The sequence below is a fragment of the Macaca thibetana genome, chromosome 10 (genome assembly GCF_024542745.1).
Source record: "Macaca thibetana thibetana isolate TM-01 chromosome 10, ASM2454274v1, whole genome shotgun sequence".
NCBI lineage: Eukaryota > Metazoa > Chordata > Mammalia > Primates > Cercopithecidae > Macaca > Macaca thibetana.
This window is the reverse complement of record NC_065587.1, coordinates 13,000,138-13,015,176: the sequence shown is the minus strand read 5'-3', so window position 1 is coordinate 13,015,176 and position 15,039 is coordinate 13,000,138. Positions and strand designations below refer to the sequence as shown.

General features: G+C 45.6%; 2 protein-coding genes across 8 annotated transcripts in view; both read left to right on the top strand.

The window, feature by feature from the left end:
• Nucleotides 1–15,039, top strand: part of POLR2F (RNA polymerase II, I and III subunit F) — a 242,822-nt gene that overhangs the window by 60,154 nt on the left and 167,629 nt on the right. The gene's annotated exons all lie outside the window — the stretch shown is intronic.
• Nucleotides 1–15,039, top strand: part of EIF3L (eukaryotic translation initiation factor 3 subunit L) — a 40,142-nt gene that overhangs the window by 10,872 nt on the left and 14,231 nt on the right. For both annotated transcript variants that reach the window (XM_050806212.1, XM_050806213.1), the window contains 3 exons: nucleotides 3,711–3,780; nucleotides 4,016–4,089; nucleotides 11,199–11,370. In XM_050806212.1, the coding sequence (XP_050662169.1) occupies nucleotides 3,711–3,780; nucleotides 4,016–4,089; nucleotides 11,199–11,370 (316 nt within the window). The remainder of the gene's footprint in view (nucleotides 1–3,710; nucleotides 3,781–4,015; nucleotides 4,090–11,198; nucleotides 11,371–15,039) is intronic.

Below are 15,039 nucleotides of genomic sequence, written 5' to 3'. Positions count from 1 at the left end.
GAGGTGCCAAGAGGTTACTTTTTCTCAAATTCATCCAGCTAGTGAGTGACAAAACTCCTTGACTCTAGACCAGCTTGTTATAACATCAGTGTTCTACACATTATCCCAACTTTGGGCACTTGCTAGATTCTGTTCTTCCTGACTTCTAAATTATAGAGTGCCTAAAGTTTCTTTCTTTTTTTTTTTTTGAAACAGAGTCTCTCGCTCTGTCGCCCAGGCTGGAGTGCAGTGGCGCAATCTCAGCTCACCGCAAGCTCCGCCTCCCAGGTTTATGCCATTCTCCTGCCTTAGCCTCCTGAGTAGCTGGGACTACAGGTGCCCGCTACCATGCCTGGCTGATTTTTTTTGCATTTTTAGTAGTAGAGACGGGGTTTCACCGTGTTAGCCACGATGGTCTCCATCTCCTGACCTCGAGTTCTGCCCGCCTCAGCCTCCCAAAGTGTTGGGATTACAGGCATGAGCCACTGAGCCCGGCCTAGAGTGCCTAAAGTTTCTTAAAATGCCATCTGTACTATTTAAGGCCAGGCATGGTGGCTTGGGGAGGCTGAGGGCAGATCACCTGAGGTCAGGAGTTTGAGACCAGCCTGGCCAACATGGAGAAACCCTGTCTCTACTAAAAATATAAAAATACAGAAATCAGCTGGGTGTGGTGGCAGGTGCCTGTAATCCCAGCTACTTGGGAGGCTGAGGCAGGAGAATCGCTTGAACCCGGGAAGCGGAGGTTGCAGTGAGCCAAGATTGTACCACTGCACTCCAGCCTGGGTGACAGAGCGAGATTTTGTCACAAAAAAAAAAAAAAAAAAAAAATGCCATCTGTGTTATTTATATACACCAATGACTTAATCTCTATCTTTAGCCTCAGTTGCCCCACTGAAGTCCAGACTTGTATATTCAACTGTCAACATCTGCACTTGGCTGAGAGTCATCTCAAGCTTAACACATCTAAAACTGAATTCTTACTTTCCCTCTAGTTTTTCCCATGGTAATCATCTCAATAAACGCTACCATTAATTACCCAGTTAATTGGACTAAAAACCTTGGCATTATTTTTGACTTTTTCTGACATGAAATCCAGCAAATCCTGTTCAGTTCTGTCTTCAACATACTTCTTTTTGTTGTTTTGTTTTATTTTGTTTTGTTTTTGAGACGGAGTCTTGCTTTGTCGTCTAGGCTGGAGTGCAGTGGCATAATCTCGGCTCACTGCAACCTCTGCCTCCTGGGCTCAAGCGATTCTCCTGCCTCAGCCTCCCAAGTAACTGGGATTACAGGCATGCGCCACCACGCCTGGCTAATTTTTGTATTTTTAGTAGAGATGGGGTTTCGCTTGTTGCCCAGGCTGGTCTTGAACTCCTGACCTCAGGTAATCCGCCCACCTCGGCTTCCCAAAGTGCTAGGATTACAGGCGTGAGCCACTGCACCTGGCCTTCAACATACTTCTTGAATCAGCCACTTTTCACTGCCACACTGCTGCTCACTTAGTTCAAGTAATTATCATCTCTTCCCTGAATTATTGCAGGAGCTGCTTACCTGGTGTCAGTTTCCACTCTTGGCTGTTTATGCTCAACATAATAACCAGCATGATCCTTTTGCTACATGTTTTCATCAGGTCACTCCCTCCCAATCCTACCATGACTTCCCAGCACATTTACTAATTCCAGGTTTTAGCCCTGTTTCCCTTCTCAGTCATTTCCTGAAACTTCCCCTCCCTCCCTGGGCTCCTGGCAATATTCTGTGGCACTTCAGAGTACTTATCTCTTATACATTGTTATTATCTGTTTATTTAGGGGAGGGAGTTTCCTCATCTACTAGAAGGTTAACTCCACCGGGTATGCACGTTGTCTTGTTCACTAATGTAACCAGTACCTAGAAGAATAATGTCTGATCATAATGGTGTTAATTGAGCATGTGTGTGCTTGCATGCATATGTAAATGAAGGAAATTGGCACCAGGATCTCCACCTAAGGAGGTCCTAGTTTCTCACAGTTACTCACCCCTCTTCTTGAGGATCACTTGATAGGGCTAGAACTCCTGCCTTGGCCGCAGGAGCCACTGTCAGTAGTGGTAGGTGGAAAAGTGCTTGCTGCCAGAGTAAGGGGCCTTGTCTTTCTGGCATCCCAGTGGGATCTCTGACTACTTTATCTGATAGAAAGTAAAGATACCTGGCTGGGCGCGGTGACTCACGCCTGTAATCCCAGAATTTTGGGGGGCAGAGGTGAGTGGATCACAAGGTCAGGAGTTTGAGACCAGCCTGACTGATATGGTGAAACCCCGTATCTACTAAAAATACAAAAATTAGCCAGGTGTGGTGGGGCGTGCCTGTAGTCCCAGCTACTCGGGAGGCTGAGACAGAGGAATCGCTTGACCCCGGGAGGTGGAGGTTGCAGTGAGCTGAGATTGCAGCACTGCACTCCAGCCTGGGCTACAGAGCAAGACTCTGTCTCAAAAACAAAAAAGAGTAAAGATTCCTACTGCCATTGATGCTGAAGTTCAGGTGCTTTGTGGATATGCTAAGAGTCTAGCCATTATGTGTACATTGCTTTTTTGGGAACACCATGACACCATAGCCCATAGTATAGCTGCTTTTACCACCTCTAATCTCTCTGTTCAGTCTGTAGATGAAGATTCAGCAGAAGTTTTTTGATGCTATAATCTTTTTATTAGGTACCAGGGCTCCCACATAAATGACCAGTTTTAAGCCCCTGGGGAGTAGTTTTTCATTGAATATGCTTAGATTGTGCTTAATGTATTAAGCACCTTACATAATTTTTTTAAAACATAGATGGGGTCTTGCCATGTTTCCCAGGCTGGTCTCAAACTCCTGGGTTCCGGTGATCTGCTCACCTCAGCCTCCCAAAGTGCTGAGATTATAGGTGTGAGCCACTGCACCCAGCTATATAATCTTACTTAATTGTGACTAGTCAACAATCTTTTGCCCACATTTTACAGAGAGATTAAATACCTTGTGAGAACCCCACAGTTAATAAGAGGTGGGACTGACTCCAAAGTTGTTTCTTCTCCATCACAAATACATTGTTCATGGTATGGTTCCCCAGCTCAGAAGCCATCAGTGGTTCTCAGATGCAAGCAACATAAAGGGTCAGCCACCTTCTCTGTGGAGGGTCAGATAATAAATATTTTATGCTCGCAGGCCATGATGGTTTCTGTCAGATCTGTTCAGCTATGTCTTTGTAGCAGTTATAGCCAATATGTAATGAGTGGGCATGGCTGTGTTCCAGTAAAACTTCTTTATTTACAAAACAGGTGGTGGAATAGACTTGCAGGCCCCCTGACCTGGATTCTTGTTTGGCATTGGAAGACTGCTACATTCCTGGCCCATAGTCCAGTGATGCCCGGTGCAGCATTATCTTCTCTAACTCACGAGCCTTTAGGTGCCACAATTTAACTTCTTCACCTTTGCTAGTGTGGTTTTTTCCTGAAACAGTTCTCCTTCTCTCTGCTTTGCCAGATCATCATGCCTGCTCTGAGGGTCATTTAAGGTCTGTTGCTGTAGAACCTAACCTCATGTTGCAGTATTCAGTGCCTCGAATGCTATAGGACTTTGTCTTCCCTCTCACTTGTGTATTCACATAATACCAAGGAGAGGACTGATACCAATTCTAATGTATTTGTTCACAGCTATCACAGTATACCATGGGTAAAACACATTAAAATTAAATATCTGTATCTTGATATCTCTATTTTCTTTACAGGGGGGACCTTCCTTGGAGCAGAGGTTTGAATCCTATTACAACTACTGCAATCTCTTCAACTACATTCTTAGTGAGTCTGAGATTTGGCCAAGGGGTTGTGTGTGGTTATGGTGAGGTTCAGCATTGGCCTCCAGCTTTTTTTTTTTGTTTTTTTTTTTTAAGCAGGATCTCAATGTGTAGGTGGGAAAAGGGGAGGTCTTGTGATTCATGGTCCTTTTCAGAGAGAAATTACAAAGTATTCTGCAGCCTATGGAATGGGCAGAGTCATTGCTTTGAATCTGACTTTTCTGTGATCTACTGCACAGATGCCGATGGTCCTGCTCCTCTTGAACTACCCAACCAGTGGCTCTGGGATATCATCGATGAGTTCATCTACCAGGTATCTGGTCAGCCTTAGCCTAATTTGAAATAACTGGTCCATGCCAGGAATAGCTATTACTATTGTTTTTGTAAAAAAGCTGCATGGTGTAAAAATATCCCCATTATAGTATAAAATACCCCATGGCAGTAGACTCCAGTTTCCTTTGGCTTTCTGAAGAGAAAGTGAAGCCTAAGCTCTCCAGATAGGAAGCTGGAAGTCGGTAAGTTCAGCTCCTGACGGTCATCAGGCTCTTACTTGACCTTGTTAGGTGGTCTGGCTGGAAGAACACAGGCTTCACAGGCTTTGGAGCCAGGTGGAAGTGGATTCTAACCTGAGTGCTGCCACCTGCTGGTAGCTCTGTAACCATCCCTCTGTAACACCCAGGGATGTGCTATTTAAACTCAGAGCCTCACTTTCTTTTTTTTCTTTTTTTTATGAGATGGAGTCTCGCTCCATCGCCCAGGCTGGGGTGCAGTGGCCGGATCTCGGCTCACTGCAAGCTCTGCCTCCCGGGTTCACGCCATTCTCCTGCCTCAGCCTCCCGAGTAGCTGGGACTACAGGCGCCCGCCACCTCGCCCGGCTAGTTTTTTGTATTTTTAGTAGAGACGGGGTTTCACCGTGTTAGCCAGGATGGTCTCGATCTCCTGACCTCGTGATCCGCCCGTCTCGGCCTCCCAAAGTGCTGGGATTACAGGTGTGAACCACCGCGCCCGGCTGCCTCACTTTCTTTACCCACACAATGGAATTTTTTTTTTTTTTTTAAGAGGGTCTCATTCTGTTGCTCAGGCTAGAGTGCAGTGGTGTGATAATAGCTTACTGCAGCCTAGAACTCCTGGGCTCAAGTGATTTTCCCACCTCAGCCACCTGAGTAGCTGCCACTACAAGGCCCAGATATTTATATTACTGTAGAGATGAGAGTCTTGCTGTGTTGCCCATGCTGGTCTTGAACCCCTGGCCTCAAGTGAGTCTCTTGATTTGGCCTCCCAAAGTGAGCCACCATGCCCCAGCCGTCTATATCTTGATTGTGGTGGTGGTTACTTAAGTGTATGCTTGATCAGAATACAATAGAACATTTTCATCACAATGAGAATATCACCTGCCTCAGGAGTTACTGTTCAAGGTCGACTAAGAACTGTGCCAAATGCAAATAAAGGACAGCAGCTGTGTGGCCTGGGGGTGAAAGTTCAGATTTTTGCTGTTTAGTGGCCTTTTTTTTTTTTTTCTTTCGAGATGGAGTCTCGCTCTATTACCCAGGCTGGAATACAGTGGCGTGATCCTGGCTCACTGCAACCTCTGCCTCGTGGGTTCAAAGGATTCTCTTGTCTCGGCCTCCCAAGTAGCTGGGATTACAAGCACCCACCACCATGCCCGGCTAATTTTTGTATTTTTAGTAGAGACGGGGTTTCTCCATGTTGGCCAGGCTGGTCTTGAACTCCTGACCTCAGATGATCCACCGTCCTCGGCCTCCCAAAGTGTTGGGATTACAGGAGTGAGCCACCGCGCCTGGTTTACTGGCCCATTTTAAAATGGTAACATGTTCTGTTGTGGGCACATTACTTAACCACACTGTGCATTGGTTTCCCCATCTTTAAAACAGGAATTGCTGTGAATGTTACTGAGATACTACGTATAAAGTGCTTAGGATAGTGCCTGTCACAGAATAATTAATACATGTTGCTTGTTCATTGTGATGATGTTCAATGCCATCATTATTTTTTTCCATCTTATTTAGCCCAGTCCTTCTATTTAAAAATACAAACTACAAGGTTGCTCACAACTGTAATCCCAGCATTTTTGGGGCCAAGGCAGTAGGATCTCTTCAGTTCTGGAGTTCGAGAAATAGAGACTACAAAACATAAAATAGACTGGGCGTGGTGGCTCACGCCTGTAATCCCAACGCTTTGGGAGGCCTAGGCGGGCGGATCACGAGGTCTGAGATGGAGACCATCCTGGCCACGATGGTGAAACACCATCTCTACTAAAATACAAAAAAGTCAGCCGGGCATGGTGGTAGGCGCCTGTAGTCCTAGCTACCCGTGAGGCTGAGACAGGGGAATCACTTAAACCCGGGAGGCGGAGATTGCTGTGAGCTGAAATCTTGCCACTGCACTCCAGCCTGGCGACAGAGTGAAACCCCGTCTCAAAAAAAAAGAAAAAAGTATGTCATTTGACAAAATAAAATTCTTTTCCCCCTTTGTGCTCTGTCTATAGCTCTAACTGGTTATTTCAGGGTAAATTGGTATCTTAATAAAGATGTTACTGGAACTCCATGAACCAGGGAGACATTGGGTATACAAAGTGCTGAAGTGTTAGGAGTGGTGAGCTGAGAAACCTTCATAGTGCTCCTTGAGAAAGAGGCTTCCTGCTCAAGATTAAGCTTCAGTGCCTTTTATAGCAAAGACCACAAACTGCACTGGCCTTGTTTGCCCTCTGGCTCCTTGGCTTGTGACATCCTCTTATTTGGAATACTTATAGATGAATAGCAGTCCTTTTGACTTAGAGCAAATGAAGAAGGATCATCCGTACTGATTTTCTTTATCCCTCTTAAGATAATCATAATTCCCTGGGCTTAGCCGGTGTTCTCGTTAAGGGGCTTACGGTGCTTTCTAACAAAGACTGTCCAGTGAGGGTCAGTGAGTGCCTGGTGTATTTCCTCCTGGCCAGGTAGATGCCACATGGGGTAGGTGGCTCTTACTCACCACTCTCTTTCATTGGTTTTTGTTTTTTCAAACTACAGATATAGTGAAAGTGCCTGCCTTCCTTGCTTTTGCAGAGGTATCAATTACTGTCTGGAAGGAAAGGCACCTTGTTGATGTCTCTCAGGCATTTACGTAAACATGACTATATAAAGAGAGATCGCCTCAAAAATGGTTACGTACTCTATTGTGCTATTTGTTGTGACTTGTTAACACTTAAACCATGTTTTCATAGACCTGACTTGTTCTTTTACTGCAGTATGCGTGCTGTGGGTATACCATGCCTCCGATGATGAACGTTTGGGTTGTCAGTTTCCACAGTTACAGACAGTGAATCAATGAATATCCATATATATGTTATACGTAGGCAATTTTTTTTTTTTTTTTTTTTTTTTTTTTTTTGAGACGGAGTCTTGCTCTGTCACCCAGGCTGGAGTGCAGTGGCCGGATCTCAGCTCACTGCAAGCTCCGCCTCCCGGGTTTACGCCGTTCTCCTGCCTCAGCCTCCCGAGTAGCTGGGACTACAGGCGCCCGCCACCTCGCCCGGCTAGTTTTTTTGTATTTTTTAGTAGAGACGGGGTTTCACCGTGTTAGCCAGGATCGTCTCTCGATCTCCTGGCCTCGTGATCCGCCCGTCTCGGCCTCCCAAAGTGCTGGGATTACAGGCTTGAGCCACCGCGCCCGGCCATACGTAGGCAAATTTTTAGGGATCACTACCTAGAAGTAGAATTGTGGCTTGAACGATACTTTTTAAGTTTTTTAAAGTCAGCTTACTGAGGTGTAGTTTTTTTCTTTATTTAAGTAAAGATGAGCCACCAGCTCGTGCCTGTTAATCCCAGCACTTTGGGAGGCCGAGGCAGGCAGATCATGAGGTCAGGAGTTCGAGACCAGCCTGACTAACATGGTGAAACCGCCGTCTTTACTAAAAATACAAAAAAATTAGCCGGGGATGGTGATGAGTACCTGTAATCCCAGCTACTCAGGAGGCTGAGACAGGAGAATTGCTTGAAACCGGGAGGCGGAGGTTGCAGTGAGCTGAGATTGTACCACTGCTTTCTAGCCTGGGCGATAAAGTGAGACTCCGTCTCAAAAAAAAAAAAAAAAAAAACCAGGTGTGAAACACCATGCCCAGCCATGAGGCCATGAGGTGTACTTTATACAATAAAGTGTACCAGTTATCAGTGTACAGTTGATGAGATTTGACAAATGTGTACAGTGCCACAATCAAGATAAAGAACATTTCAATCACTTTGAATTATAATAAATAGTAATATATTGCCCCACCAATGGGCTGTATCAAATTATGCTACTACCAGCGGTGTTTGAGAGCAACTGTTGGTTTTTCTGTTTGTTTGTTTAAGAGATAGGGGTCTTGCCTTTATGGTCCAGGGTGGAGTGCAGTGGTGTGATCACAGCTCATTGCAGCCTTGACCTCCTGGGCTCAAGCAGTAGCCTCCTGAGTAGCTGTGACTACAGGTGCACCCAGCTGATTTTTAATTTGTTGCAGAGATGGGGTCTTGAACTCCTGGGATCAAGCAGTTCTCCCTCTTCAGCCTCCAAAAGTGCTGGGGTTATAGACATGAGCCACCACACCTAGCCAAGAGCAACTGTTTTCTATAGTGGATATTATCAGTCTGTCTAATTTTTGTCAGTTCAGTGGGAAAGAAATGATAATTCATACTTTTCTGGCCGGGCACAGTGGCTCATGCCTGTAATCCCAGCACTCTGGGAGGCCGAGGTGGCAGATCACTTGAGGCCAGGGGTTCGAGACCATCCTGGCCAACATGGTGAATCCCCGTCTCTACTAAAAATACAAAAACTAGCTGGATGTGATGGCGCATGCCTGTACTCCCAGCTCTCCAGGGGCTGAGGGGCGAGAATCACTTGAACCTGAGAGGTGGAGGTTGCAATGAGCCAATATCACACCACTGCACTCCACCCTGGGCAATAGAGTGAGACCCCTTCTCAAAAATGAAAAAAAAAATCGGCCAAGGCGGGCGGATCACGAGGTCAAGAGATCGAGACCATCCTAGCTAACACAATGAAACCCCATCTCTACTAAAAATACAAAAAAAAATTAGCTGGGCATGGTGGTGGGCGCCTGTAGTCCCAGCTACTCGGGAGGCTGAGGCGGGAGAATGGCGTGAACCCAGGAGGCGGAGCTTGCAGTGAGCCAAGATCGTGCCATTGCATTCTAGCCTGGGTGACAGAGCAAGACTCCGTCTCAAAAAAAAAAAAAAAAATCATACTTTTCTGATATCTCATGTTAATCATCAATTTTGTTTTCTTTGAAGTAATCATCACTTTTCTATTTGATTACTTTTTTTATTGCATTATGAGAATTCTTTGTGGGATTTTTTTTTTTTTTTTGAGACAGAGTCTTTTTCACCCAGGCTGGAGTGCAGTGGCACGATCTCTGCTCACTGCAGTCTCCACCTCCTGTGTTCAAGCGATTTTCCTGCCTCAGTCTCCCGAGTAGCTGGATTATAGGTGTGTAGCACCATGCCCCGCTAATTTTTTTTTTTTTTTGGATTTTTTGTAGAGATGGGGTTTCACCATGTTGGCCAGGCTGGTTTTGAACTCCTGACCTCAAGTGATCTGCCCATGTCGGCCTCCCAAAGTGCTTGGATCACAGGCGTAAGCGCCACCACACCCAGCCTGAGAATTCTTTATATATTCTGGATATTCTTTTTTTTTTTTTCTCCTGAGACAGAGTCTTGCTCTGTCACCCAGGCTGGAGTGCAGTGGCACGATCTCAGCTCACTGCAACCTCCGCCTCCCAGGTTCAAGCAATTCTCCTGCCTCAGCCTCCTGAGTAGCTGGGATTACAGGCACGTGCCACCATGCCTGGCTATTTTTGTTGTTGTGTTTTGTGGTGGTTTTTTTTTTTGTTTTTTTGTTTTTTGAGACGGAGGTTTGCTCTTGTTGCCTAGGCTGCAGTACAATGGTACGATCTCGGCTCACCACAACCTCCACCTCTGAGGTTCAAGCGATTCACCTGCCTCAGCCTCCCGAGTAGCTGGGATTACAGGCATGTATCACCACACCTGGCTAATTTTGTATTTTTAGTATAGACGGGATTTCTCCATGTTGGTCAGGCTGGGGTTGAACCCTGGACCTCAGGTAATCCACCTGCATCAGCCTCCCAAAGTGCTGGGATTACAGGCGTGAGCCCCCGCACCCAGCCTATTTTTGTATTTTTAGTAGAGATGGGGTTTCACCAAGTTGGCCAAGCTGGTCTCAAACTCTTGATCTCGTGATCCGTCCACCTCAGCTTCTCAAAGTGCTGGGGTTATAGGCGTGAGCCACTGTGCTTGGCATATTCTTTGTTTTTGTATTATAAGATTAGCAATTTTTTGTCCCACACTCTAGAATAAGATAATTTTTTGTGTTTTGAGACAGAGTTTTACTCTGTCACCCACACTGGAATGCAGTGGCACAACCTCACCTCATTGTACCCTCTGCCTCCTGGGCTCAGGCAATGCCCCCACCTCAGCCTCCTTATTAGTGGAGACTACAGGCGCCTGCCACCATTCCTGGCTAATTCATTTGTATTTTTTATAGCGTTGGGGTTTTGCCATGTTTCCCAGGCTGGTCTTGAGCTCCTGTACTCAAGTGATCTGCCTACCTCAGCTTCCCAAAGTGCTAGGATTACAGGGGTGAGCCACTGATCCTTGCTGAAATAGTTGAAGAACAGTCTTAGAGCTTCTAAGACCTAGGTTTTAGGTCTGTGATTTCCAAACCTGATGCACACCAGATTCAACCAGAGAACTTAAAAAAATTGAGTAGGCAGGTCTGTTGTGTTCCATCTATGTGACTGATGGAGCCAGGCCAGCAGTGCTTCCAGGTTCTACTTCTGTCCCAAACGGATTCCTGTGGCCTGTCTTCTCTGTGTTCCTTGTTCTTGGCCAGATGACTCTGGTTGAGAGTGGTAGAGAGGACATAGTCTGGGAACTGATGGTCAGTTCCCAGATAGGGAACTGGTAGGGAAGGCTCACACGTGCAGATACCTACTACCACATCACCGCTCATAACCCAGGCCGTGCCATGGTCTAGCTGCATCTGAATAGATGGTACAAGAGCCCCTGGGGTGTTTCTGGTGACCAGCTCAACTGCATTGTGAGGCCCAGAGATAGGAAGTGACTTTAGGTTGTGTTTGACTCCAGATTGGATGTTTTTACCACAGACTACCTCTAATCCTAGAGATTTTTACTTCACTGTGTAGTAACATTCAGTAATGAACAACATTCACAGCTTAGTCAAAGATGGCTTTGAAAAACAGTGTACAGAATGGTTTAGAATGAGAAGTGGATGTCTCAATCACCTCGCCCCGTCCAGAGCCAGAGCATTGCCTCGTTTTCAGCATTGTGCACATGGACGATCACTTTGGGCTTATACCACTACAGCATATTTCCTTTATTCCTCAACAGTTTCAGTCATTCAGTCAGTACCGCTGTAAGACTGCCAAGAAGTCAGAGGAGGAGATTGACTTTCTTCGTTCCAATCCCAAAATCTGGAATGTTCACAGTGTCCTCAATGTCCTTCATTCCCTGGTAGACAAATCCAACATCAACCGACAGTTGGAGGTATACACAAGCGGAGGTGAGTGCAGCAGGCCGACAGCTGCGGCCTGCGAATTTCCAGCTGCTTGCCGTCTGTTCTAAATGAATAGAATCTTGCAAGTAAAGCAGATGAGTCACCATGTCTTAGATGGTGGTCTGTTGACTCTTTGTAGGTGCTCGAGTACAAACAGTAGCAGAGTATTCATGCTGGGGACTCTGGGGCTTGGGAGTCCGTTGGCCAACACACTGAACCAGCATGTTGAGATTTACGTTTATAAACAGTTCTACTGTGTCTCCAGTGCTTTTGTTCAGATAAGCACTTCTCACACGTGTTGGTGTCAGAGCCACTTTACCCTGTTAAAATATTGAGAACCACAAAATGTATCTATACTTTAAAATTTTTTTTTTTTTTTTTTTAAGTGAAGAGTGGCATTTTTGCCGGTCTCTCTGTCTGGCTTCATACAAGTTAGCTGGCTTCTCATTTCTCCTTCTGCATTCAATCTGTTGCAGTGTAATCTTTTGTTTGATTAGAAAGAAAATCTGACCCAGGCACTGTGGCTCACACCTGTAATCCCAGCACTTTGGGAGGCTTAGGCAGAAAGATCGCTTGAGCCCAGGAGCTTGAGATCAGCCTGGGCAATATAGTGAGACTTTGTCTCAAAAAAAGTGTTTAAATTGGCCGAGCATGGTGGGCGGGGTGCCCCTGGAGGCCCAGCTACTTGGGAGACTGAGGTCGGGGTATTGCTTGAGCCCAGGAAGCAAAGGTTGCAGTGAACTGAGATCACACCACTGTACTCTAGCCTGGGCGACAGAGCGAGAGGTTATCTGGAAAAAAAAAAAAAAGAAAGAAAGAAAATCTGGCTTCATGCAGATATAGAAAGGAAGGAATTTTTTGTTGTTTGTTTTTGAGACAGGGTCTCGCTGTGTCACCCAGTCTGGTCTTGGACTCCTTGGCTCAAGCAATCCTGCCTTGGCCTCCCAAAAGTGCCAGGCTTATTGGAGAGGATTTTCTTTGATACTACACCATGTAGTAGTATGTATAGGTTGAATATTCCTGATTTGAAAATTTGAAGTCTGAAATGCTCCGAAATCTGACTTTTTGAGCACACACATGACGCCGTAACTGGAAAATTCTACCCCCAAGCCCATGTGACCAGTTGCAGTCAGAACTTTATTTCACGCACAAAAGTTATTTAAAAGATTATAATAAAATTACTTTCAGGCTGTGTGTATAAGACATATATGAAAAATAATTGAATTTTATGTTCAGATTTGAATCCTATCCTTAAGGTACCTCATTAGGGCCAGGTGCCATGACTCACGCCTATAATCCTAGCACTTTGGGAGGCCGAGGCGGGCAGATCACCTGAGGTCAGGAGTTCAAGACCATCCCGGCCGACATGGTGAAACCTCATCTCTACTAAAAATACAAAAAAATTAGCCGGGCTTGGTGGTGGGCACCTATAATCCCATCTACTTGGGAAGCTGAGACAGGAGAATCATTTGAACCAGGGAGGCAGAGGTTGCAGTGAGCCGAGATGGCACCACTGCACTCCAGCTTGGGCAACAGAGTGAGACTCCGTCTCAAAAAAAAAAAAGATATATCATTAGATGTATGCGGATATTAAAAGTTGCAAAATCCAGAACACTTCTGGTCACAAGCATTTACAGAAGTATACTCACCCTGTACTTTGAAATAACCATTGGTAGTTTCATACAGATTAGGTGCAGTGAGGAATCTGAAACTGTATTAGTGAATTTTTCTTTTGTTATATTAACGTTATTGGTCACTCTTGTAATTTGAATGAGTTCCTTACATCCATGTGTGACTTTTTTTTCCTGAAACAGAATCTACTCTGTTACTCAGGCAGAGTGCAGTGTCATGATCTCAACTCACTGCAACCTCTGCCTCCGGGTTCAAGCAATTCTCCTGTTTCAGCCTCCCAGGATATAGAAAGGAAGGATTATAGGCACGCACCACCACACCCAGCTGATTTTTGTATTTTCAGTAGAACAGAGTTTGACCATGTTGGCCAGGCTGCTCTTGAACCCCCGAGCTCAAGTGATCTGCCTGCTTCGGCCTCCCAAAGTGCTGGGGTTACAGGCGTGAGTCACTGTGCCTGGCCATGTGTGATTTTTAAAAAAAAATTGGTTCACTGAGTTATAAAGATCTCCAAATGTTAACACATTTTATTACATTTTTTTGAAAAAGTCACATTTGTTACTTTTGCCACTGATATCAGGTAAGCATTTATTCGTCAGCTACAGAGCTTGTAGTGGCAGATACAAGTTTTACAAAATTCCATTTTTGCTTAATAGCTTGAATTTTTATTTATTTTGAGATGGGGTCTCACTCTGTCACCCAGGCTGAAGTGCGGTGGCAAAATCATGGCTCACTGCATCCTCGACCTCCTGGGCTCAAGTGATCCTCCTACCTCAACCTCCTGAGTAGCTAAGACCACAGATGTGCACCTATTCCTGGCTGTTTTTTTGGTTTTTTTTTTTTAATAGAAACATGGTCTCACTTTGTTGCCCAGGCCGATCTTGAACTCATGGGATTTCACGTGTGAGCCACTGTGCCCAACCTTTGAATTGTTGTATTGGTAGCAAACACTGTCAGTTCTTTTCTTTGAGGTGTGACAGGTTTACTTCATTTTTGTGAAAATGTGTGCCCTTTCCCCCTTTTTTTTTTTTTTTTGAGACGGAGTCTTGCTCTGTCGCCCAGGCTGGAGTGCAGTGGCCGGATCTCAGCTCACTGCAAGCTCCGCCTCCTGGGTTCACGCCATTCTCCTGCCTCAGCCTCCCGAGTAGCTGGGACTACAGGCGCCCGCCACCTCGCCCGGCTAGTTTTTTGTATTTTTTTAGTAGAGACGGGGTTTCACCGTGTTAGCCAGGATCGTCTCAATCTCCTGACCTCGTGATCCACCCGTCTCGGCCTCCCAAAGTGCTGGGATTACAGGCTTGAGCCACCGCGCCCGGCCTTTTTTTTTTTTTTTTTTTTTTTGAGGCAGAGTCTTGCTCTGTAGCCCAGGCTTGAGTGCAGTGGCACAATCTCTGCCTACTGCAACCTCCGCGTCCCGGGTTCAAGCAATTCTCCTGCCTCAGCCTCCCCAATAGCTGGGACTACAGGTGCACACCATCACACCCGGCTAATTTTTGTATTTTTAGTAGAGACGGGGTTCACCATGTTGGGCAGGCTGGGCTTAAACTCCTGACCTCAAGTGATAACGCCCACCTCGGCCTCCCAAAGTGCTGGGATTACAGGCATGAGCTGTGCTCAGCTGTGTATCAGTTGTTCTTTCAAGTAAAAATGATACTCCATGAAAAAAGGATTTTCTTTCTTTTTTTTGTCTTTTTTTAAGAACAGAGTCTCTCTGTTACCCAGGCCAAAATGCAGTAGCACTTCCATAGATCTGTGTCTCAAAACAAACAAATAACAACAACAAAAACTGATACAAACTCTGGTTATTCAGATATGGTACCTGGGCTCAAGCAAATCCTCCCACCTCAGCCTCCCAAGTAGCTGGGATTACAGGTCCAAGCCACCATGCCTGGCTAAGGACTAGTTCTTTTAGTGCAAATGCATGGCAAGGAACAATACAGTGACTATCAGTACAATTTTGTGTCGCTACCTGATTTATGCTTAAGTTAACAGTAATTTTACCCAACATAGCGTTTGCATCATGTAAAATTCAACTTAGTGGGAAGG